The following is a 27704-nucleotide window of genomic DNA, read 5'->3' as shown; positions in this document are numbered from 1 at the left end:
ACATTCATAAACAATCTGCTGTAATATTATAGAAGCAACAAAAACATGAAAATATGGCATAATGGATAAAGTTGTTAAGTATAATTTTTCTGAGTAAGTCTTCTGGAGGTTGAAGGTTCAATCCTCACTACAGGCGATACTAAGAATAAAATAGTTATTACTAATTATTTAAGAATTCTTCCCAAGCATGGCTGGTGAAACAAGAACAATCTATCCTCCTGGATTAAATGATGGGTACAGTCTGAAATTTTGTATAGGTTATCGATTTTGACATGAAGATTTTTGAATACACTGCATTTGAAGAAGGTCAGAGGTTACATCGGATGAAATGTGAGAACAATATCCAATTCGAATAATCCAAATTGATAATCCACCTTATCTATCCACATCTAAAAAAAAAAAAATCTGCAACAAAATCAAAGGCAATAATCTGAACAACATCACAAATGAGATCAGTAGTCTGAATAATCTGAATAATACAAATTACAAATCCTCATCTAAAAAATTCTGAAATGAATAGTCTGAACAGTTCTAGAAATGATGACAAAAAAAATACACTCATACTTTTTTGCAATTACTTCACTGGAAAAGACTATATAAATATGATAAGGTTGCCTGCATACTAAACCAAACATCACAATATCTTTATACACATGGCTTTCTTATGGGTTCAGAAAGACACTTATTGGATTTGGAAATATGATATATGGTTGAGTTTTTCTTTGAACCACCATCCTGTTTGGTTCACTCTACATGGGCAGAGAAGAGAGAGAGGGAGATGTAAAAGCGACCCTGGAAGAAAGGCATTCTTCAGCCATAGTTTTGTTAAGCTCAAAACCAACCAGCAAGAAGAAAAGGGAGAGAATTTCACAGGTAATATTGGCTCTTCTTCTGCAACCTCTGCCCTGTAGTTGATGTAGCCGTACCTGTTAGATATTTCTATCTCCCTGTTATCATTTGAATAGCATAGACATCACCAAGTACTCAACTGTTCAAAAATAAATAAGATACCGTTTTGCATGCTAATATGAAATTAAACATTTTCTAGAGTTCTCCAAGAACTTTACTGGTAGATTTTAAGGTGCTAGAACTTAACTCTCCCACCAAGAAAAAAAAAGCAAAGAAAAATCTTTATGATGTACATATCTGTGACAAAAAGAAAATATCATACACCAAAAGTCATATAAATTGATCAAATACTTTTATTTTTAGAAAGAAAATCATTTGAGTTTTTCCAATGCTCTCTTCCCCATGTTAAGAATGGTTTTCTAAAATCTTACAAAAGTTTGAATTATTTGGAATTATCTCGCTTGTTCTGCAAAATGGCATCAAGATGTCATCAATCATTGTTTATCCGTAAAATTTGATTTTCGTTTTTTAAAATAAAACTACTTGATCAATTTACATGATTTTTGGAGTACAATATATATTTTTTCATCACCGTAAAGATTTTTCTTTCTTTTTGCTATTTTTCGTTTTTTCATGGGAGGCAGAGTTATGGACTTGTACCAACTTAAATTATGTAAAATCCCTTTAGTTGACTCCTTACCTAGTTAGAATAACCACCAGCCTTTGTTATTTCTCACGTGTGATTCTTTAATCTTTTAATGATATATTTGATCATTTCTATTTTGTTATTCATAATGACTTGTTACATGATTTATCTGCTGAGCTTAAATAACTGTATCATATTTTTTGGATCCTTCAGACCACTGCTCTCATCCTGAGTAATATTTTCACAATGTTTCTGTCAATGTAACCTCCGACCTTCTTCAGGTGTATCTTGTCGAACTCGGAAACTGTCAAACTTGGGAATCTGCACGGAATTTTGAACGGTATCCTTTATTTAATTCACAGGGGGTTGCATGCTTTTGTTCTGTCAATTTCTTCTGGATAGAAATCTATAGATATAAAAGGCAAAACGGCTGCGCGCATTTGTGTATGTCCAAGAAAGGCTTATTCAGGGGTGGGGGGACTTGAGAGGGTTACTATTTTGTAAAAATTTTTATATACTTTTTTTTTTTTTTTTTTTACATGGGAGTCACCACTTATCAAGGCCCAGAGGCTACTCAGGGATAAGGGTTATTGCGTATACAGTAATCAATGAGATAGTATTGTAGTAATCATTAGTATTGGAGATTTGATAGTCTTACTTAAGGGGGCGGTTTGTCAGAAACTTGTTTATGTTAGATTTGAAGAAATCCAAGTTGTAGTCAGGTGGGAAACAGGCGAACGGAAGAGAGTTCCACAATCGTGCACTTCTGAAAAAGAAGCTCTGCTCATGGAATCTACATTTGGATTTAGGCACAGATAAAGAGTGGGGAAAATTATTGACAGTAGTTTCAGCCAGACGGGTGTTTCTCATGAAAGATTGGCGAGGGGGGGACGAGAGATTGGAGCTCAGACGAGCACTTGCCACGGAAATAACGATAAAACAAAGACAGGCTCGCAACGTCTCTTCTGTAGGAGAGAGGCTGCAAGGAAGAGAAAAGGGCATCCCCCACCAAACCACAAAGTCTATTTTGTACTCTGTCAAGGCAGGATAGGCTATTTTTAGCAGCTCCTGCCCAGATGTGGCAGCAGTATTCCATCCTTGGACGTACTTGGCTTTTATACAGATAGAGAATACTCCCTAGATTATAATATCTACGATTTGCAAACGGATGTCATCTCTACATTAATTTTGATCAACTTTTATAAAATTCACGCTATTCCGTCCTTTCACTTGTTTTTCGTATAAATAAAGCGAAACTAATTGAATCGAATCAGTCCGCCGGCTTTCCGGCCAGAACTTCCAGAAAGGCAATTAGCTTTGATCAATGTTGGGAAAACCCTTCATATCAAACAATTGCTATTCATTTGGAGAGCTCCTCCTTTTTGGAAGGAGCTGGTTTTTTCCAACATCGTTAGGAAGCAGAAACTGGCCCGCAGACAACCTTCATTTCTGCGCCTGCGTGATTCTTAACTTATTCACTTCAAGTCAACTTCTTAATTGTTAAATTTGAACGCTTTTCACTTCTTCTCATGTCTTAGCGTAGTGGTAAGATCTCAGCTTTTCTTTCACTTTCTTCTTTTTCGCCTTTGTGTCACAGGTTCGAGCCTGCCTGCCTAGTAACAGTTTTTTTTTTCAAACACCTAGGCAACACCGGGCACCCCCGTTAGTCTTAAATAATTCACAATAGCATTTTTAGTATCACCCACACTGAGGATTGAACTTTTGACCTACAGAAGCATGTCACTTAGAACTGGATTTTTTACTTAGTATTTTATCCGTTATGCCATTGGTTCCCAAGTATGTTACACCTGTGGATTAAATAAACGGTTTTGCTTGAAATTAAGTGCAGATTCTTGAGTTTGATAGAAAAATTTTCACGTTCAGCAAGATACATGTGAATAAACCTTGTAAGAATAATAACACTTAAGATGAGAACAGTAGTTTGGATAATCCAAATAATATAGATTATCAATCCTCATCTACAAAAATTCAGAAACACACCAGAATTGTTTGTTCGTAATTAATTGCTTTTAATATTTTACTATCTACTAGTTTATACCCGCTTCTTGAGTGGTGTTGGTACATTACCTGGGTATGTCAAGTTCCATCTTTATCTAGCTCCTACCACTTCATAGCTAGTAGTAGGCCTCCATTCAGTTTCCAGAAACAATGAATAACCCCTGTAAAGGTGCTTGCATGTGGAGTCTTTTGTGAAGCAAGAGTTGCGCAATCACCAACAGCACATCTTCTGAACTGGCATTGCTTGAATTCAGTAGCATTAAAAAATCAAAAACGATTCAAAACAATGTTGACAAAAAAAGAAATTCCTTCCACATACAGCACTTGGTATTTCCAAATGGTCATCTATTTAGTACTAGCTAGGCTTAATGTCGCTCAACTTTGATCTAATGAGAACCAGTATGAATGAGTGATCTTGTTAACCAAAGTTAAGCAATGTTGAACCTGGTCAGTACTGAATAAGTGACCATTTGGGAATATGAGGTCCTGTCTGTCGGAAGAGACTCTCTGCTATATAGCTGGTATAAAGAAATATATTTGTGAAATTTTGTGAAAAAAGATATTAGTATTTGTATAAGATGAATCTGTTTATGTATTGTTTTTATTAGCAAAGAAGAACATTAGAAATTATTTTTTTCTTTCTTAGTTCAAAGTAAATTTTTTTTTTCTAAAAAAAAATTAGAAATTATTATTTTTTTTTTTTGTGGTAAAAAAAATAATTCACTTTGAACTAATGCGGAATACTTTTAATGTCTATGTTATTGCAGATTATTGAAAACAAAAAATATCACTTAAAAAATATGTAATTAAAAAAAAAAAATTATTTATTTTAGGTTATGTTATTTTCTTTAAAAGTATAAAACATGTATCCAGTTGAAAAAAATCTTTTAGATTTATATGAGATGCAAACTCGGTTATTGACATCACAAAATCTTAGTAATGTGTACTCTGCCTATTCCATTTTTGTCAACCAATCTTGTTTTTCTATTTGTGTTTGAACAGGCAAACTCAAAAAACACCTAAAAAATTTTAATAGTATATAGATTGTTAATCGTAAATATTGAATGGGAATAAAGCTAAATTAGCTATTTTATTAATAAACTAGCTGAAGACATATTGCCAAACATAGAGAAAAAACAATTCAAACTAGATTAAAAGTCAGATCCTATTCCAGGATATGCAACGCTTCCCTTTAATTTTAGTACCACCTATCAGAACGTGAATCAGAGACTGGCTTTTGAGAGGCATAAATATCATATCAATTTAGGTTGTTAAGGGAGCTAAATCTTGGGTTCTTGTCCAGAATTCAACATAATTTTTTTAAAAAATGCAGAAAAATCTTTAATACGTTTTTTTTTTTAACTAGGAAAATAAAATTTTACGATTTTTAGCAATCAATATTTCACAGCTATTACAAGGCTGATTAAAACAAATAAAACTCTCGGTAGTCAAATTGAGTTGTCTCCCTTAATTTCTAAAACATTCTAAAAACATGGCAGATTCATCTTGCTTCCTCATAAAATTTGATTTTCTTAGTTAAAAAAAAAAATAGTTGATCGATTCATGTGATTTTTGGAATATGATATTTCCATTCTGTGATGAGTACATACATTACAAAGATTTTTCTATATTTTTATTCTTTAATTCGGCTCAATTCTGGACAAGCACCAAATCTTGTTTTTTAGAAGTACAGTAGAAAGCATCAGTGAACACTTCCCATGTTGAACTTGTGCTTAAATTACATCTGGGATGACATTAAAGCATTTCAGTTTTTAATTTAGACATAGAATTTTGAATTTTTTTTAATGTTGCTAATTTTTTCTAAAAAACAAAAACTTAATCATGTTTCTGAATTTTTAGATGAAGATTGATAATTTGGATTATTTGTACTACTGTTCGCATCTTGAGTGTTATTTAATAAGATACACCTGAAGAAGGCCGGAGGTTACATCGACCCATATGTTGTGCAAATAACACTCAAGAGGAGAACAGTAGTGCGAATAATACAAAAAATGCAATCATTTAGAAATAATTTTATAATGACATTTTGATATGATAAGTTGCACATAAAAAAAATAATCTTTTTCAATGAAATTTTTGTTACAAAATAGTTTATTGAAAATTAGTGATGAGGCGATTCCAATATTTTCCTGATTTCAATACAATTACCAATTCTGTTCTAAATTCTCGATTCTATTACAATTACTGATTCTGTTGGGTTTTTTTTTTTTTTTTTTTTTTAAATCTCTAAATATTTAATCATAGAGTTGTTGATTGTTTTTTTAATTTTTAAATTACTATAAAAAACATGTAATGTATGCATGTATCTTTGCAAACATAAGAATACACTTGTGGTGAAGGAGGGGGGTGATCTATAGATTTTAATCTTACTGGTAGTTTAAAATCAATACATATTTATCATTTTGTCATTAGTAACAGCAATGGAAAAATAAATTTCAAACAAAAATTAAATAATAATTAAAACATTTTTTTGGCATCAGAAAATAGTCACACATTTTTTTGATTCCTATACTCCAAAAAATTTCAATATTGATTCTGATTCCCAATTCCGATTTCAATTAATCGTCCCAACACTATTTAAAATGTTAATATATTAAAGACAGGATAGATTATAAGTGATGTAAAATAAAATGTACGTATGATATCCATGAATATGTATACACAACCCATTTCGTATGCGTCTGATGACCTATTTTCTCAGCTACCCACAGAAACCTGAACAGAGTATATCCTCACAAATGACACATATTTGGAAAGTGGGAGAGGGGAGAGCTATGCTAATTTTGTCCATTTGCCTTTGAAGCAAATTCACACTAGTAAAAGCTTTATAACAATTAAACTATTCAATACAGAGCATACCAGTGATTGTAAGACTATACAGAGCTAATCCCTTATATTCTGTTATGCTTATACGTCAGAAGTGAAATGGACCTGGGTGGACCAAGTTCAAATACTAGTAGTTTTTTTGGGTTTTTTTAATTATATTTTTAACTCTTATTCATCCCAAACAATGTATATTGCCACTTGGATGTAAGGAGTTACTATGCATGATAACTATATAGGTATGTGAGCAGCTAAATGTCTGCTTGCATTATATTTAAACTTATGCATGTCAGTACAGTCAGGAAAGCAGGAAACAGGGAGGAAATTCCAAAGTCTAACTGTTCGAGAGGAAAAAAAAAACATTAGAGTAGACGGTTTTTTACATTTGGAACATCTATAGTGAAGGGGTGTGATCTGCTGTTTGTCAGGTTAGTTGGGGTATTTACGTTGATGGGGTACAAGTGCTAGGAATTCGTTAGAGACCATTCGATTAAAGTACTTGTAAAACAGACACAGAGATGCAGCATTGCAGCGATGGAATGGAGGTTGAAGCTTGGTTAATAGTACCAGCTCATATATGGCAACAATACTCCATGCATAGGTGAATGGTGGTTTTATAGAGATACAAGATATTGGCAAGTGTGAGTAGTTTTCTAGCACAGTAGAGAGAGCACACCTTCTTTCCAACAGTCTTAGTAATGTCTTCAATGTATTTGTTCCAGTTTATGTTGCCTGTAAATGTTAAGTTGAAGAGTTTGAACTAAGAGTTCTTAGGTAGGGTATTATTTATCATGGCAATCGATAGTCGAGAAGGTTTCTTGTAATTGTTCAAGTAAAGAAGCTTAGGCTTAGTAGCATTAAATGTTAACATTAATTTATGCACCCCCATTGCTTTCATAATTGAAGTAAAGGAAAAAGGAGAAATGCTTTCGATCTCATTGGAATTTTATTTGGTCCAAGGAATTTGAACAATGAGCTCTCTGGTATAAAAAAAAACAAAAAAAAAAAAACTTCTTTTTTTTTTTTTTTTTTTTTTTTTTTTTTTTTTTTTTTTCAATATTTTTTAGACATTTTATAAAGTTCTCTTGAAATTTGCCAGTTTTCTATTTCTTTTATATAGAGCATGAGAGTGGAGTTATTTATTTATTTATTTTTTTTTTTTTTACAAAATAGTCTGACAATATTAAAACTTTAAGAAGCTTAACATAAACAGTTGAGTATTTGCGATGTCAGTGCTAATCTAATTATAGTAGGTGTAAAATATGGATATTTGATATTTCTATTTTATCACTTTAGTTGACCACGTGATCAGGAACGATCAATTCTCTATTCATGTGTGGTTATCAATGGTGTTGAAAAAGAAAAATAGAAACATTTTAGATTCAATAACATATACAGTTGTTACAGTTTGTAATAGATGAACAAAAAAGGTTAAGATACGTGCCATATGTAAATAGTACACAGAGATGTTATTTCAGAAATGAATGCTAAACGCAGAATACCATCATTCTAATCACAATAAGAAATGCACATATTGAGATGTAATTATACTTACATTAAATGCGCCCTTTTTTATTATTTCAATTCACCCCTAAACAAGGCACACTGCAACTGATAAATTAGGGGCTACTGTGAATTAGGGGTCAGATTTATAGGGGCATCCTAAATAGAGAGTTATGAATCAAGATGTTTGTTCACATTACATTTAAGTTTCTGCATGTTGGTACAGTCAGGGAAACAGTGAATAAAGAGAAAATTCCAAGGGTAAGCTGTTTGAGGTAATAACCTATTAGGGTAGCTTCCCAACACCCTGGAAAATCTCATCAGTATGCCTTGTATTTAAGAATTCAGGTGATCGATTATCTCCCTCTCAGTACAGACCTATGTCTCCTGTGCGTTATGAGTAAGTTGCTTGAATCTGTGTTAAATAGAGAAATAGTCAACCACCTCAGCAAAAATAACCTTCTTAGTGAACACAATATGTTTTCTGTTCTGCTAAATCTACAGCAAATGTGCTACGGTTATTTATTGCGAATCTCTCGACAGAGGCTACCTTTCTAGGGCAATTGCTCTTGACATATCAAAGGCCTTTGATAGGGTATGACATAAAGGTCTACTTCACAAGATCTCCAGCTATGCCATAGCTGGAAATATCTTTTCAATTATTAAATCATTTCTCTCTGATAGGTTCATAAGAGTAGTGGTTGATGGGCAGAAATCAGAAGCTCTCAGTATTAATGTTGGAGTCTCTCAGGGGTCCATTCTGGGTTCAACTCTTTTTCTAATCTATATTAATGATCTTCCAAATCAAATCTTTAGATCATTCATAGACACTACCATCTATAGCAACACATCAAAGATCATAAACGACTAAGTTCTCTCTGATTCTCTCTCCTTGGATCTTGAGCATGTGGTACAATGGGGGAAAAAGTGGCTGGTTACTTTTAATGCATTTAAAACCAAGCTTCTATCTTTGCATCATCAACGTTCTGATCCCCCTCTGGCATCAATTGAAATGAATGGCTCTCGTCTTGGGGAGGCTCCATGTTTTGACAAGCTTCTGGGCTTGACTTTTACACCTGATCTAAAATGGAATAGGTTCATCAAATCCATTGCCAAGGTCGCTGGAAAAATGATGGGATCCTTCTATCGATCCAGTAGATATCTACCAGCTGAAGCAATTCTCTACCTTTATAAGAGCCAAGTACATTCAAGGATGGAGTATTGTTGTCACATCTAGGCAGGAGCTGCTAGGAAGACCTTATCCTGCCTTGACAGAGTTCAGAATAGACTTCATAGCCTAGTGGGGGATGCCCTTTTCTCACAGAAGAGACGTTGCGAGCCTGTCTCTGTTTTATCATTATTTTCATGGCAAGTGCTCGTCTGAGCTCCAATCTATAGTCCCCCCTCGCCAAACATTCACAAGAAACACTCGTTTAGCTGTAAACACTATCAATAATTTCCCCCACTCTTTATCTGTGCTTAAATCTAAACGTATATTCCATGAACAAAGCTTCTTTCTAAGAACTGCACACGTGTGGAACTCTCTTCCGTTTACCTGCTTTCCAGCTGACTATAATATGGCTGTCTTCAAGTCCAATGTAAACAAGTTCTTGATGAGCCATTCGCCTTAAGTAATCCAATTTACCAAATTTACACTTCTAACGGTTACTATGATATTGTCCTTTTGACCACTGTACACTCTTTAACCCTCTATCCTCGAGTGGCTTCTGAGCCTTGATAAGTGGTGATTCCTTTGTGAAAAAAAAATATCAATCAATTGGTAGAGCCACGTAGGACAGATGTTGAAAAGTACGCTGAAGTTTCACGCTACGGTTATACCACCTCCGACCACAAACACTCGTTCAGTAAGGTGACTTACCAGATTATTACTCAAATACTGTAGCCAAGTCCACTCAGCTACTTCAAACGAATATATCCTTTTTGCAGGACATATCAGTGAGTAAATAATGCATACTGTAGTATCTATTCTGTTCTCTGTCAGTGAAGAATAAATCTTTCTAGATTGAGGTTATATTAATTTTTGTCTCAATTCAGAGTTCCCCTTTCTGGAGAGCTGGATTTTCTTTGCATTAAAGACGACCGACCTTGTGCCTAACTCTGCCCTCGTGAAGAGGCAAGTAAATAGAGACTGCCTGAAGCATTCTAATTTTCATGAGCAAGTGTTTCTGCTGCCGCTGTTTCTTAACATATCCAAAACAACACAAACATGCAATCTTGTGAACATTTATTTTCGTTTTCCTGCTCACCTTCTTCGTGACATTCACAGTTGTAGTAGAAGAGCTAATATTATCTGTGAAATTATTTATTTCTCCTGCTTCTTTTTATTACACAAAATTATGGTTTAAAGTTTTGTTTTTTCTGCCAGGGTGGTTTCCACGTTTCTCTTTAACCACGTGGAACGACCTTAACACGGTGCTTGAAAGAAAAGCCTACATCTATCTTTATAGACTCGTAAGAAGTCTGTAGCATAGAAATATTGAGGTGCTGGGTTTACTGAGTATCCTGAAAGTTATTTAGACATATTTCTTCAGTAAAAGAAAAGCCATCTTGTCACTGTTCCAAGAGTTCTTTACATCATTAACCTCATTCTTCTTATGTTATCACAATATTTCAGTCAATTCATTTAAATGGTCCGAGTCTTATCTAAGATTTATACTATAAAAATGTACACCCTTTGTCAAAAATTGCGGAAAAAAAATATCCTTTGCCAATGTCGTACTAATATCCATATTCATATAAAATAACGCTTGAATTGAAGTAAAAAAAAAAAAATAAAAGAAAGAAAAAGAAAATTGAAAAGTTGTTAAAAAAGAAAAAACATATAATATAGAAAACAGAAAGAAAATTATGGAAATAGATTTGCTTTCTAAATTTTCCTAAATACTTGAAATCAAAATCCAGTAGTTTTTTACTCAATAACTTTTGTGTGACGAGACGGATATATATATATATATATATATATATATATATATATATATATACATATACATATTTATTTTAAATATTTATTATTATTATTACTACCTACAAACACTAGTGTTTTACTCTAATGCAATCTTCAGTGTAGGAGATGCTAATAAATGCCAATCAAAGGATTCAAACTGTGACTCTATAGCTTAGTATTCAATCCCTAGATCACCAGCAATTAACACGAGAAAGAATCCATCTCTTCATAAGTTTCTATTTATCTTTCTGTCAAATCCTTCCTTATCACTTCCTCCCATGGTTTCTTTGGCATTCCTTCGTCAACTGACCTTGCTACTTCAACTGTTCTACATCTACCAATAACTTTCATCCATTTTTTGGCAAGTAAGATTATATTGAGACTGCTTTTATTTCTAATATGGGGAGTTTTGATCACATGACAATAAGATACTCAACGATTGGTTGACTTAACATGTGGTCAATCGTATAAAAAGCGAAACTCAAAAATTCACTACCACTTTTTTTGTTTCTTTTTTCTTGAGTTATTTTTTAATATTATTGAAAGTGTTATTAACTTGTAATTTTTTAAATAATGACTTTAAATACCATAGATCTGTACTTATGTCTCTGTATCTATGCACAAGATTGAGTAATATGTATTATTTGAATTATGTCGGACTATTATTCGTATTTTGATTGTTATTCTGTCAACGTTTTGATCGCTGTAATCTCTAACTTTTTTCAGGTGTATGTTGTTGAATTGGGGAATATTTCTGTCGAACGATGAAATTTGCATGGAATTTCAAATGTAACACTTTATTTAATCCATAGAGATATCATGCTCTCATTACATCAGCCATGATTGGGTATAAATCTTAAGCAATTCACAATTCTTAGTATCGCCTGCTCTGCGAATCGAACCTGACACTGGTTGAAACGTTGTCAGAATAACACTCCAGATGAGAAAAGTAGTCCAAACAATCCAGATAATATGGCTTATCAATCCTCATCTCAAAAATTCAGAAACATAAAAAAATGTGTACAAATGAGTTAGCATATCTAAAATAGTATATTAAAAAAATAGAGAAAAGAAGCTGATAGAAGATTTCTTTCTCGCAAAAGCTTACATCAGAAAATTTTACTTTCTACTTCATTTATTGCTCCATGAATCCTTGCAAAAAGATTCCAGAGTTCAACAAGATACACCTGAAGAAGGTTGGAGATTACATCGGCCGAAACGTTGTGTGAATAACACTCAAGATGAGAACAGTAGTCTGAATAAGCCAAATAATACAGTGTATTTATTTGTATATTATATATATATAAACTAGCCTGGGTGCCCGGTATTGCCCGTGTGTGTTGAGCAAAAAAAAAAAAAATTAGTATGCAGGCAGGCTCGAACCCGTACTGCGAAGAAGGAAAGGAACATGAAAAAAAAAAAGTGACATCTTTGCTGTTGTGTCCATCGCCAAACTGGAAGTGACAAATGTTTAAATTAAGGCTAGTCAATCGAAAAGAGGAGATGACTTTCGAAAATATCAGCGAAAAAAGCGACCCCTCCCTGTAGAAAAGTGCCCAGTTGAGGGTGAAGGAGTTAATGCTTTTAGCCAATTTTTCAATATTTATCTTCCGAAGGGTTGAGCTTACAAAATGATACCGATCTCGTGAAAATCTGTCGCCTCTGTCGAAAGTTTTAGGCATACATACATACAAACATACATACATTTAAACAGACAGATGAGATTTATATTTTAAACTAATATAAATCCATCCCATAAAAAAAAAATGCTGTGTGGAAGCATTTCAGTTGTTTAGAGTAAGGAAGAAAGCAATTAATGTTTCTTCAGATATAAAATGTAAATCCTTTCATTTCCAACTTGAACCAAAATTTTAGTGCATAAAAATAAAAAGATGAAATTTCTTAAGAGTCTGCTTTAAAGTTGTTTCTGTTTCAGATCACGTGACGACAGAGCAGGCAAGCATTGGTTGATTTAACCAAATAATAACCCTATGACAAGTATGACTCAGAAGTCCACTTTCTTTTTTTTCGTATGATTAGTGAGGTGGCAATATATTTGTCAAATCCTTCTCTTTTCATTCGTTTGTACACTGCTTTTATTTTGTCCAATTCAGTTTGTCTCCTCACCACTCGTTCTGTCACGGTGCTTTGGAGACAACATGCAGTAAGCCATTGTTACGTCGATACCAGTTATGTTCAACATTCCTCTAAACTATAACGTTCTACTCTGATAAACAAGTCTTTCTCATATTTGTAGTATGGATTCTGGCTTGGATAGAGAATAGATGATGGTAGCATGTTGAACATGTACCAAAACCCATGCTGGTCGTTAAAATCTAATCTATGCTGAAATTGAGAAAAAATGGATTTAATAAAACATGGCTAACAAATTTATTTAAATCTCTTTTTCACGCTAAACAAGGCATATTGCCACTTGAAATAAGCGGCTACTATTTGGGATTGTATCTAATAGGGAACTGTGGTGATTTGAGCAGCAAGATCTCTATTCACATTATATTTAAAATTTTGCATGTTAGTACAGCAGGAAATGGAAGGAATTCCAAAGTCTTAATATTCGAGGGAAGAAACTATTACAGTGGAAGATTTTCTGGCATCTAGGGAACTCAACAGTGAAAGGGTGGGATTTTACTGCTTGTAGGGTTAGTCAGGAGTATGTACATTGAGGGGGCATGAGTGCTATGAGTTCATCAGAGCACATTCTGTTAAAGTACTTGTAAAATGGATACATGAATACAATATTATGGCGATGGGACAGAGGTTGGAGTTTGGCTGACAGTGCAGGACCTATTAGATTAGAGATTCTTTTTTGGATCTTGTTTAAAAGTGAGAGGCTAATGGTAGATGCACCAGTCCAGATGTGGCAGCAATATTTAATGCATGGGTGAATGGTGGCTCTGTAAAAAAAAAAGACAATACTTTCTGGTTTAATTTACTTGCATGGTAGAGGGTACCCACCTTCTTTGTAGCAGCTTTAGCAATGTCCTCAATTTATTTGTTCTAATTCATGTTACCTGTGAATGTTAAAGTTTTTTTTTGTAGTTGTTAAAGGAAAGTAGCTTAGTCTTAGTAGCATTAAAAGAAATAAAAGAATATATTTATTATACATCTACCATTTTACAGATGATTGAAAGTTGTTTTCTGAGAAATGTTTGCAAAGTTGAATGTTCAAAGTAAGAAAAGATATGGCTGTTAGAAATGTATGTGTCTAATATGATTTTGGTGTGCGGATGTAATTGTAAGCATGTTATGTGACCACTATTTTCGCCTTTTTGTCATTATCAAGCTGGGAGCCTCTTTTTGCATTAAAATGTAATTACTTTTTATTTTTTTTTAGGCTTGTGTGCTTTTTGCACATGCAGTTAGTCAATTAATATATACGATTGGAATACATCTCAATCCTATGTACCCACGTATTAAAGAAAAAAAAACACAACAAATGTAATATTTTCCTTTTTTTTTTTTTTTTCTGGAGAGGTAATCTAAAAGTAGAAAATCGATACCTGAAATCTATTTATATTTTGCTTGGTCTGTCTATCTGTCCATTCTATTTTTTCTCGGAAACTACTGAGCTAAGCTAGCTGAAATGTTGTATTAGCCTTTGTTATGATAAGGTGCAGAGAACTAAGTATTATGGTATCTGTTTGATGCACAGTTAGGAATTTATAGTGATTAATCACCACAATATCATATTTAATCTAGATGCTTTTTCTCGGAAAATACAGAGCCAATCTGGCTAAAATTTTGTATGGACCTTTGTTATGATAAGGTGCAGCGAACTAAGTTATGGTATCCGTTTGATGCACAGTTAGGGATTAATAGGGATTAAACACCACAATACCACATTTACTTTAGAAGTTTAGTATAAAGCATTCATTCAGTTGGCTATATTTTTTGCCCGTTTTTAATGGGTTAAAACATCTAGTTGATGGACAATTTAGGGAATTTCAAAGAAATGAAACAGCTTGATCATTATTAAATACAATCAGACCTAACTGACATTCAAAAATATGATTTTAGTTTGTGTTTGATGGAAGAGAAAAACTCATCTTACTAAATCTAAAAAGTGTCAGTTTAAATAATCATCAAACAACTGGGAAACTTTCCAATTCAGCAATCCCCCAAAGGTCAAGTTGGACATTGTTCAAGTGCACGTATTGTCTGAACTGAGCTAATCTCCTTGCAGTCCAGAATAAAGAATGGTTCAACTGTAATTATCTCGCTGGCTCAATTTAATACTTGCTATTTCGTTTCAGCTAAAGTTTGAGCTGAATTCATCTCTTTACAGGGATAATCCAAAGATTAGTGACTACTGACCTTATATCTCTTTATATTTACATGGATTTTTAAAATCAGATAAAAATCAATACCGGTTTTATTATATTTTATTTGAAACCTTAAATATTCACAAGTACGTGCAATGGGATTAATGCTCATCATCGTAATATAGATGAGTACTGCATACTTTTGGCATTGGTCCTGCTGAAGTTAATCTTAGTAAATATTCAGTAGCGGTTAGTATATGTGTCACACAATACAGATAATCATTTTGGCTATTGATTAATCAGTGTTTGTAGTACATTACTTATGGGTTAAACCAGTGCATGAATGAAGGTCTTTTGTTATATAAAAAGCAGTTGTCTGTGTGTACGTGCATATGTCCAGCTAAAAGTCAAAAACTACAAAACAAACAGCCGCAAAATTGATACATTCTTGATTATTGTTGCCTTGGGTGAATAATATCTAAGAAAAAAAAATCATCCATTCTTTGACTATAAACTGGGCCAGGTTTCGTTGGGGGGGGGGGGGGTCAGTCATTTTATGTACTAATTTGGAAAGGAAATAACAACTCATTCCTCAAAGAATAAATTGTGTGTATGCTCAGAGAGAAGAATGGGCTGGAGGAAGTGAGGAGAGGGAGAAGGAAAATGGGGTAAGGAGAAAGAGAGAAAGATAGAGAAACAGATATAAAAAGGTAGAAGTTTTAATAGAAATTATGTTACACTTTTGCCCCGGCCAACACCGTGTATCCCTGCTAGTATTGATTAAAAGCTGAAAAAATTTTTTGTTCAAGTTAATTATTAACTTGTGTGTTTGATGGAAGAAAAAAACTCATTTAACTAAATCTAAAAAGTGTCTGTTTAAATAATCATCAAACATGTACCGTATCATACTGGGGCAGTACTCATCTAGGCAGATTAAATCAGCTACCCCAAAGGAGGAAGTTTCATGGGAATATCAAATTCACAACTGGTTCCTAGTCACTTGTATATTTCCATCATGGGAGATGATGACGTTAGGTTTTGCAGTTCTTGCAAAGAGGTCTTGACATCCTTCTACGTACAGTACCTAATACTCAAATCATCACCCATCTGGTACTGAACAGGCTCAAGTTGCTTAACTTCAATGATTTAACGAGAACCAATGTGTCAACATGATTATGCTATACATATTATTATAGTGCTAATAACATTGTACAACAATAAGAATTGATAATTGGTTAGCTAGAATTAAAGTTTGATGTCAACTTAAATGCTACTTAGGTCAAACTTTTAAAATCTTGAATGATTAGTTATTAGATACATATGCATTATTTAATGCTTATGATGTATCTGCACTCTATTGCAATTTCAAATTTTTCAGTGTTTTTTTATTCAAGTACAAGAATCATCAGTTTCTTAATTGTTCTTACATACAAACAAAAGAGATAAACTAAAAAAAAGAACTAAAACTTAATTTTAAAAAATATATATAACAGGATTTATTTGTGCTTACAAGTAATACACTAAAATTATACACATATGTCAAAACTATATCTAGATATATTAAAAGGTGTATTTTGAAAGATTTGTAGGGACATGTTGAAAAGTGTTGGTCTGCTTAAGACATGTCATAGGACTTGTTCGGATAAAATAGGACCAGTGAACCACAATTGTTTTGACCTGCAACAGGGAATTGATTTGGTAATCTTAAGAGCTCTTATGTTTGGCCTACGGGTTTAGTGATATTTTCTCTGGACAAACAAATTATTGACTGCTGATGATTTAAACTGCAAATAAGAAAATGGATTCGACACCAGATAGCATTAGTCTACAATGATGAACCCTCCCTGTACCAAATAGACATTGTAATTGTCCTGGGGTAGTTGACACCCCAATATTCATGATAATATGGAATCATCTGGCCCTATGTAAGCCAGACATTTCTGCTCTCAACGGAAGTGTACACTCACAGTTTAACCGCTCGTAATATTGTGACCCCTAATCAGGACCACAACAGTAATGTATAGTTTTTAAATAAAGTACTTTGTTAGCCCTTACAGAATCTACAACCAAACAGTTTATTGGTTTCTTTCAACTAATTTATCATATATGTTATATGCACACATACAACATCCACAGCCATATCCATCAATGAACCTGACTTCTCTGCTATTTTTGGTCATTGAATGCATGTATTTATGGCTATTGGTGTGAAAATGGTCATATGACCAAGAATTTAAAAGATACTCTTCTCCAGCATATGATCATACAAACTAGATACATTAAACATGTGAGATGATGCCAGTTCTCTAGTTAATGAAGTGGCATTGGAGAGCTACAGAATAGGGTTTGAAATGCATCCAAGTTGCAACATGAAAGCGATTTCAAAAACATCAATTGAACCAAACTTGAGAGTTTTCCCCATCGAAAACTAAGGAAACGGTTATATCAGTGATATAGGTGTTCAAACAATGCTAATCTATAAATATGGCAAGAACTGGCTGGATGAAGGGGAAAACTGGGGCAAGGGTGGGAATGAATATCAGATGTTTCAGTGCCCATCATTTTTTAACACTCAGAGTTTTTGATTTGACACACACTAAAACACCAAGAGTCGGTGAATGGGATTCACCAGCTGAAGTATTAGGATTTATAAGGCATGCATAGATTGACCAATGTGGTTGTGGTCATTTATTCTATTAAGGGTTATGTAGGTCAGCCAATAGGAAAACCCAATTACTACTACCTTAGCGGTCATGGTAACAAGTCTATATAAACTCAAACACTTGGGGCTCTTCCTCTTTTTTTTTCCACTATTATGGTTGATGTTGGTTCATTGTTTGTCAAGACTGGAGATAGTCATTTTGCTTAGCTGGTCATGTTTGCACATATCTGACTTGAATAAGAAAAGGGTCATCGGAGTTCTAAAGAAAACACCGACGTCTTCTCTACAATAATGTCTTTTATTTAATTGGAACAAGAATACAGGAACATAAATAAGTTGAGTTGCTAAATCGGCAGGCATCATAGTAGAAATTTAATGTTCCATTTGATCTATAATCATGTCACTATTACAGGTCAATTGGTTAAAGTTGAGATGGCTGTTGTAAGAGTGTTCCTCCTCCTGTGACAGAAGAGTCAACAATTTTTTTTTTTTTTTTTATTACATTTTCACACCAAACAAGGCGTATTGCCACTATGGTGTATGGGGCTACTATCAGGGGCAGCAACTACTGGGGCACTATGTTGGGATTTGGGCAGCAAGATGTCGGTTCACGTTGCACTTGAACTTCTGCATGTCAGTACAGTTAGGGAAGCAGGAACTTGGAATGGAATTCCAGAGTCTAGCGGTTCTTACTTCACAATAACGGCTGAAGTATGATAATCTGCAAAAACATAAGTTTGGAAACTTTTTTCTATATATTTACCTTGTATTATTTCTACCCATCATCTTTTGTACATCATCTTTTATTAACATAAGTAAAACTGTTCATTTAGTGTACAATTGTTGTTCCTTTTTCTTCAATCCTAATTCAACTTTCTGTACTTATTTACAAGTGTAAACCATTTTTCTTTGGATTTGAACTGAACTTCTTTTAGGAGCAAAATCCCCACAAGAGACAGTGTTCTGTGAACATAGTACAATACATGAGCTCCTTAAATGGTAAAAAGCACAAAGCAATGGTGTTTTTTCTTTTGGACAACATGAGCAAGCCAGGTCTTGTCTGTTCTATGTCCCACAAGCAAAATAGGAAAAATCATAGTCTTTACTCTTGACTACACATTTGTATGCAAGTTGCTAACAAAATTTTCATATTTCATGAGATTGGAGGAAGAGGATATAAACCCAAGGAGAATAACTCTAACTATAAAATAATAATACATAATTTAAGATAAAAGATAATTTCTACCCAAAAGGAGATAAGTCTGGTTTTACCTATAATGATTTGCAAGCTCTTGTCAGTTTTATTTTTACACAAGCAAGGTTACCGACATTGCCTGACGAAAAAAGTGTGACATATTTCCATTAAAACTTCTCTCTATCTTTTCCCCTCTCCTCTTTTCCCAACCGTTTCTCTTCTCCAACCAGTCCATTTCTCTCTTTTGACACTCATATACACACTTTTACAGATTCCTCTAGGAATGAATTGGCATAAGGGAATTAATTCCTTGATTAGAAAGACAGTTTCTTCTCTATTTAGTACATAATCTGGATGAAAAACTGACCTCCTGACAAAATATGTGACAGTTTAGGATCAAAGAATGATCTTTGACACAGCACATTTGTTCATATCACTTTGTCCGAGATCAAATTTTGGGAGGAAGGGAGGAGGTCCATTTGATTCTCTCATTTTTAAATGTTTTGCAAAATCTTTTTTTTGTTCTTTCCGTCAAATGGTTTGAGTTTAATCTGTGCATTTTCTTCATCCACAGTCAATGATGATGATGGATATGACTTTTGAAGATGACATTGAATGTGATGATGAAAGTGCTCAACTTCCTCTAGCCAACTCCACCATGTCAAGTGACTCTCTTCAATATCCACGCTCACATGTACTCGAAGAAGTAAGCAAATGTTGTCCTTTTTTTTCTATTCATGTTTTTGTGCAGATGTAGAAATTTTTAATGTCTAGATTTATTCTCTCAGCAATAAGATAAATTATGATTATCATCATCTTTTTATTCATCTCAAATGAGGTATATCGACATAAGGGTCTGTCATTGTAGGGGCTAGATTGATAGAATGGCAACCTAGGTGAAGAGTGGGGCAGTAATTATTAAGTTTTCTTCCTTTGTATTAAGATAAAGAGTTCGTTTCTTTGTGTTTGTTTATTATCTCTACAATGAGAACAAAGTCTTGTATATATATGTGTGTATATATATATATGTGTGTATATATATATATATATATATATGTGTATATATATATATATATATATATGTGTGTATATATATATATATATATATATGTGTATATATATATATATATATATATATATATATATCTGTAATTGCATATTATATAAGGATTCCAATGCAATTTTACTAACATTTTTTTCAATTCAAATTTTTGGAAAAAAATCCCATTGTCAGAAGTATATAAAGAATTGTTACATTTTCTGTTATCTTTGTTGTGTGTTTGTTGTTAGCCACAAAATCTTAACTTGTATTTTTAGTCTTGTTTCAATCTTTAAATATTTGAATGTGATAGTGGATCATTGTTAAAGTTAAAATCAATAAGTTGTTCTTTTAAGATCCATTGTTTTCTATATTTCAAATTATAAGCAATAAAAGCCATTAACAATGTTAGTAACATTTGTTTTATCCAAATATTCTTAAACATTTAAATGTCTAATGATTGAAAAAAAAAAAACTTAAAAGCACATATTAATATTTTGCAGCCAACAACCACAAACAAACAAAAAAAGACTATGGGAAATGTAACAATTTCTATCTCTAAATTGTAAAAGACAAACAATCAGAATAAAAAATAAGTAGAAACAATATAAACAAATAAACAGTAAAACAGCTGGAGGAAAAAAAAAAACATTAAGTTTCTACTTAGTATAAGTTTTCATGGCACTTTTCATAGAAATGCAACAATAGGAGAAATTATTATGATTTTAAAAAAATGTCCTCTTTTGTAAGTATTGCTAATTTGATGAGATCTTTTGATATTTCTATCATAGAAATTTTCCAAGTTTCAAATAAAAGACTAAAAAAAGGATGCTTACATGAAATTCTTGTAGAGAAAAAAATGTGTATATGCATAATTCTGTTTATTTACTTATAACAATCGATGGTTTTTCCATGGAATCTGAGCGACAAGTTTCCTTAATATTCCAGTATTATCATTATTATTATGATTATTATCATTTTTTTTATTCAAGTCAAACTAGGCATATTGCCACTGAAGCATAAGGGTCTACTGTTGTAGGGGCCAGATTTACATAAGGGCAATATACAAGATATACAAGACTTTCATCTTATTGTAGAGATAATAAATCTACACATTGCTAAACACATTCTCTTATATTTTGTGATAATGGCAAAAGCATAGCAGGGCCCTGCTTCTCCTTAAGAGAGTCTGTAAATACAGACCATATGCCTATATCTTGCTTCCATTCAACATATGCCTCTTCATTTACCAAAACACAGGTGAGTGTTTTTTAAAGGAAGCCATTCTCCTTTTAAATGGATTCTACTAATGTTGATTTACTCTTTCACATGCCTTTAATAACAGACACACAGTGGGAGTTGGGTAGTAATTATCATTATTATGATTTACTTACTAAGAATTTTCACACAGTTCATTATTATCACGATTATTATTTGTATTTATTTTTAGCATTATTGTTATTGTTATTATAATGCTTACTGTTATATTTATTATTCAGCTTCAAAGAGAAATACTAGATATCTATAATCAGCTTCGAAAATTATGCGCTAAAATCCGATCTCAGCCTACGCATCGACGCAACAGTAGTAGTGGTGTAAGAACAGATGGTACATTTGATGATGACTGTCGAGAAGTGTGCACTTCATTTGATGACCTCCGTCCTGGTCAAGTGATGTCTGTCATGCAAGAACTGCAACAACTTGTTCACAATCAGCTCCTCCAATCCAGCAAATATAAGGTTAGTAAATTTGTCTTTGTCTATTCTAAAACTTTTCTTTTAATCAAACTTAAAATTAATTATAAATTTTTTCTAATTTAAAATCCCTCTGGTCGTTATGACATGAGATTTTAGAAACTTGGGTTTTAACATAGAAATAAGTATAAATTTAAAAGAAGCTGTTTTTTTTTTAGACATGAATTTTAATTTAAACAATGAAATATACAAACCTTATAGAAACAATATCCATAATATATTCAACACTCTAATCAACCAAGCATTTAGTTTTCAAGCCGATTCTGAGGTTGTAGTTAGCCATGAATTCCAACAATATAAATATATTCAAACAATACAAAATGAATATGAAAAAGCTTTAAAAAATAGTGGCTATAATGATAAATTAACATATTATTATTATTATTATTATTATTATTATTATTATTATTATTATTATTATTATTATAGAAACAACATATAAGAAAAATAAATACAATAATATAAATAATAAAGATATAAAATAATAATAGATACAAAATAATAATAGATATAATATAATATGGATATAAAATAATAAAGATATAAAATAATATAGATATAAAATAATAATAGATACAAAATAATAATAGATATAATATAATATGGATATAAAATAATATAGATATAAAATAATATAGATATAAAATAATATAGATATAAAATAATATAGATATAAAATAATAATAGATACAAAATAATAATAGATATAATATAATATGGATATAAAATAATATAGATATAAAATAATATAGGTATAAAATAATAATAGATATAAAATAATATAGATATAAAATAATATAGATATAAAATAATATAGATATAAAATAATAGGGATATAAAAAATAGGGATATAAAATAATAGAGATATAAAATAATAGAGATATAAAATAATAGAGATATAAAATAATAGAGATATAAAATAATAGAGATATAAAATAATAGAGATATAAAATAATAGAGATATAAAATAATAGAGATATAAAATAATATAGATATAAAATAATAGAGATATAAAATAATAGAGATATAAAATAATATGGATATAAAATAATATAGATATAAAATAATAGAGATATAAAATAATAGAGATATAAAATAATAGAGATATAAAATAATAGAGATATAAAATAATAGGGATATAAAATAATATGGATATAAAATAATATAGATATAAAATAATAGAGATATAAAATAATATAGATATAAAATAATAGAGATATAAAATAATAGAGATATAAAATAATAGAGATATAAAATAATAGAGATATAAAATAATATAGATATAAAATAATAGAGATATAAAATAATATGGATATAAAATAATATGGATATAAAATAATAGGGATATAAAATAATAGGGATATAAAATAATATGGATATAAAATAATATAGATATAAAATAATATAGATATAAAATAATAGGGATATAAAATAATAGGGATATAAAATAATATAGATATAAAATAATATAGATATAAAATAATATAGATATAAAATAATAGGGATATAAAATAATAGAGATATAAAATAATAGGGATATAAAATAATAGGGATATAAAATAATATAGATATAAAATAATATAGATATAAAATAATAGGGATATAAAAAATAGGGATATAAAATAATATAGATATAAAATAATAGAGATATAAAATAATAGAGATATAAAATAATATAGATATAAAATAATAGAGATATAAAATAATAGAGATATAAAATAATAGAGATATAAAATAATATGGATATAAAATAATATAGATATAAAATAATATAGATATAAAATAATATAGATATAAAATAATATAGATATAAAATAATAGAGATATAAAATAATAGAGATATAAAATAATAGAGATATAAAATAATAGAGATATAAAATAATATAGATATAAAATAATAGAGATATAAAATAATAGGGATATAAAATAATAGGGATATAAAATAACAGAAATATAAAAACAAATTAACGCAGTACTCTTCATGATTCATTTATCTAACACGTAATAAGTTATTAAAAATTATTAATATGAATAGTATTAAGTTTAATTCTTGTTGCATAGATAGCAACAAGGATCATGAATAGTTACAGTCATATTAGTATAATTCTATTAGATTTGATATGTGTTTTTAGAATAACTTATAATTTCTAACTAATGAATTAATAAACAATGTATACTTCTAGCAAAAGTGTTGGAACCTGGCACAAAAACAAGCAGATTTGAACCAAAAATCAGCCTAAAATACCACCACTTCAAGTACTAGTATTAGTAATATTCATTAAAAGACAGACCTGTGTATAAAATTGAAAAAAAAATAGAAATATTTATTAAAAGATTACAATGGAAAATATACTTTTATTTTAGCTATAAAGATAAAAACATCAAAGATACAAACAAAATATACAGATTTAACACCATGTAATGTCCACCAAATATGAATGAAAAAAATTTGAAAATCTAATAAGATCCATTATATGATGGAAAAATCATAAACTTACCAACTATTCTTAGAGGAATTTTACGATAATTTCAAATGTAAAAAATTAAATCCATTAGTCGATCACTTCCTAACTTAATTGATTTAATACCATGAAGCTGAGGGTTGATTTAAGTGAACTTTGACTTTCCAATCTAATGCAATTGGATATCTCCCACATCTAATATACTTTGGTGATAGATATCCAATTATTATAATATATTGATCTGCTTAATAGTATAGACACTTAGCTAGTTAACTTATTGCTTTAACATGGCAAGTAATAGTTTGGAAGTATGTTGGTTATATTTCAGCTATATAAATAAAACAGTAGATGTATGTATGTGTGTCTCTCTTTCTGTAAATATTTTAGCAATTGGTAAAATTAACAGGAAATAGTAATCATACACCAAGGATAGTTTATAATAAGTAAAATCTTTGTTTGGATGAATAATGTTCATTTCAACTTGCCAACATATTTCTATTGCTTTCTGTGCATGTCCAAATTCAATTAATTTCTTCGTGTCGTTTATTGTAAAATATGTTTTTACCTATTTTTCGATAGCTGTGTCGGTAGGGAATGTGACTGGAGTGCTAAATGTTTTGGTTTCAATTTTAGCTGATGGTACCCAATTCATTTTTTTTTAAACTTTTGAAATTAGTACTATATTTAGGTACAATATATTATTCAATAGAAAATTGGCTCTGTAATAACAAATGTGAAATCTGTATAAATCAAAATATATTTAAGCATATTTTACAATCCAGCAATACTGAGCTCCCCCTAATAATATACATACTTCCAAATTCTTAATTGCCACGTTGTTATTATGTTAAGTGTATTTTAAATTGAAACCTGAATGTTTTTACAACTTAGTTGATAAATCAGTTGTAAATGCTATGGAAGGGGAGGGCCAATTCAATAATAATCTTTCCATTTTTTAACATTAACAGATGTGACGTACAAATGGTATACAGCTAAATATTTGACTTAAAAAAAAAAACACTGAATATTTATTAGTCATAACTTTTACATTAATTCATAAAGTTAAAGGCACGCCTTAAATAAATGATTCAAAATATCTTCATAAACAAAAAAACGAAGAGCACCATTTAAAAAGAAAAAAAAAGAAAAAACGAAAAATAACATTAATCAGTTTTACTATTTAGTTCAGTTTGATATTTTGGTTTTGCTTTTGTCATATTAAGAGTTTTTATCCTGTCATCAACGTGTACCATTACTGCCATCCATGACACCAGGATAAACTATTTAGTAAGATACATAATTTTTGCTTCACCGGTTGTAAATGTAATACCCAACATGAATAGATGTGACTTCTGAATGGTTATAATAGGTTCACTACTAAATATTTGACTTAAATAAAATATTGAATATTTATTAGTTATAATTTTTACATTGATTAACTTATGAAAAATTAAAGGCACACCTCAAATATATGATAAAAAAACAAACAAACCAAAAGCATTGTTTTTAAAAAGAAAAAGAACGTAAAACACTCCCAGACAATACCTGGTAGCTACAGCTAATGTTCTTTCATATTACTCTTTATATGAGCTTCAATTTGGGGTTGTTAATTTTTTTTTTCCAGGAGACATGGAAACATCTATCTCTCAATGGGGATATCAGAAAAATTATCAAATATTTTGATTCGATGGTAAGCACACAGTGCACACTATGTTTGTCTCCCCTGTAGTTTGTTTCTTCTTCTTTTTTTTTTTGTTCCACAATAAAAATATTGCCGACTTGTGATCAAGAAGAAATAAAATTCTACAAATGGCTCTTAGCAAACAGATCAAAAGATTAAAATCAGGTGAATGTGGTGGCCATGTTGTCTAATTAGTTTAGTAAAGAAAAACAATTAAATACAAGCATAAACATAGAACCTCAACTTTTAAAGTGTTCTCTTACCAGCAGGTTTATTTTTCCAACATCAAGAGTTTTTGTTTCAATCTTCCAGAGATTGAAATCTACTTGCAGGAGATCAAACCCGACTTGTAAATTCTGTGTGAAACTGTCATTATTCTTCCAATTTCAAGATTTCCGATTCTCAAGATAACATGATCTCAAAACCCGATTGCCATGAAGATAGAATTTATGCTTACATTAGAGATACTTTTCCATGTGGTGGGGACATTTCTAACAAAAACTCTGAGTTATTCTACGTTTTTTTTTTTTCTGTAGAGCTCTTATTATCAGAATTTCTTTCGTCTTTATAACATGGACAGATTCCTGTCATGAACTGTCCCTACAACCCGACAAGCAGCAAAATCCCACCCCTAGACTGTAGAGATGCTGGAAAACCTTCTACTCACATAGTTTCTTCCCTCAAACTGCTAGACTTTGGAATTCCCTCCCAGGTCCCTACTTCCCTGACTGTATTGGCATGCAGAAGTTCAAGTGTAATGTAAACAGACATCTTGCTGCTCAATTCCCAGCAAATTTTGTTCAAAATAGTAGCCTTTTACATCCAAGTAGCACTATACCTTGTTTTGAAGTGAAAAAGCAATAAAAAAAATTATTCAAACTCCTTTTATTCTCAATCCTCTCATAAAGTTCTTTATTTCTCAACTCCTGACACAATACTCCATCATCTGTATGAGAGCCAAATAGATGCTAAGATGGAGTACTCTTGCCAGAGCATCCTTTCTTGGCTTGACAATGTACAAAGCCGACTTTGAAATTATGCAGGCAATGCTCTTTTCTCCTCTCTACTTTCTCTTTCTCACAAAAGAAATGATGCTAGTTTTTCTCTACTATATAATTATTTTCATGGCAGGTGCTCGATTGAGCTTCAATCTATGGTTCACCCCTTCCTCTGTAAAACATTCACAACAAAATTTTGTCTAGCTACAACCACTGTCAAAACCTTTCTTTCTATCTCTTCCTAAAACTAAACAAAACTTGAACAAAGTTTCTTTCCTAAAACTACCCGTCAAGTGTAGAACAAAATACCACAGTACTGCTTACCAGCTGACTAGAACAATGTCGTTTTCAAGTCTAATGTAAACAAATTCTTGTTGAGCCACCCCTTAAATAACCATCATTACCAATCATCACATCTCTCCCCATGACATTTATTTAACCCTTATCCCCGAGTGGCTTTGGACCTTGATAAACGGTGATACCTTAGTAAAAAAAAAGAAAGTTTTTTAACTGATAATGATTCCATCTCATTAGCTCTTCTCCTCAAGTGGCTTCTGGCTTTGATAAGTGGTGAACCATCTAGCAAAACAAAAGTTGCTTCTCTGTAAATTGACTTATGAGGAAGATTCGTAAGTTATCATCACAAGCTCGACAATCTACCTGATCTACAATCATTTATTCATATACAGCATAATCATGTTCGCACATCGGTTCCCATTAGATCACTGAAGTCACAGTGAGTTCGATAAATACCTAAACGGGTGACCATTAGGGAATACCAGGTACTACATGTACTCTATACTT

The 27704-nt window shown here is 31.4% G+C and overlaps 2 protein-coding genes across 3 annotated transcripts in view; one reads left to right on the top strand and one right to left on the bottom strand.

The window, feature by feature from the left end:
• Positions 1–27704, bottom strand: part of LOC145292378 (DNA oxidative demethylase ALKBH2-like) — a 130885-nt gene that overhangs the window by 7153 nt on the left and 96028 nt on the right. The gene's annotated exons all lie outside the window — the stretch shown is intronic.
• The window catches only part of LOC145292343 (BICD family-like cargo adapter 1), a 371843-nt gene that overhangs the window by 288603 nt on the left and 55536 nt on the right, over positions 1–27704 (top strand). For both annotated transcript variants that reach the window (XM_080138677.1, XM_080138682.1), the window contains exons 6-7: positions 19541–19672; positions 21505–21744. In XM_080138677.1, coding sequence (XP_079994803.1) covers positions 19541–19672; positions 21505–21744 — 372 coding nt within the window. The remainder of the gene's footprint in view (positions 1–19540; positions 19673–21504; positions 21745–27704) is intronic.

This window comes from Euprymna scolopes, chromosome 2 (assembly GCF_053919585.1).
Source record: "Euprymna scolopes isolate OS-2025 chromosome 2, ASM5391958v1, whole genome shotgun sequence".
NCBI lineage: Eukaryota > Metazoa > Mollusca > Cephalopoda > Sepiida > Sepiolidae > Euprymna > Euprymna scolopes.
The sequence above is the reverse complement of the archived record's forward strand: the minus strand, read 5'-3'. Positions and strand labels throughout refer to the sequence as shown.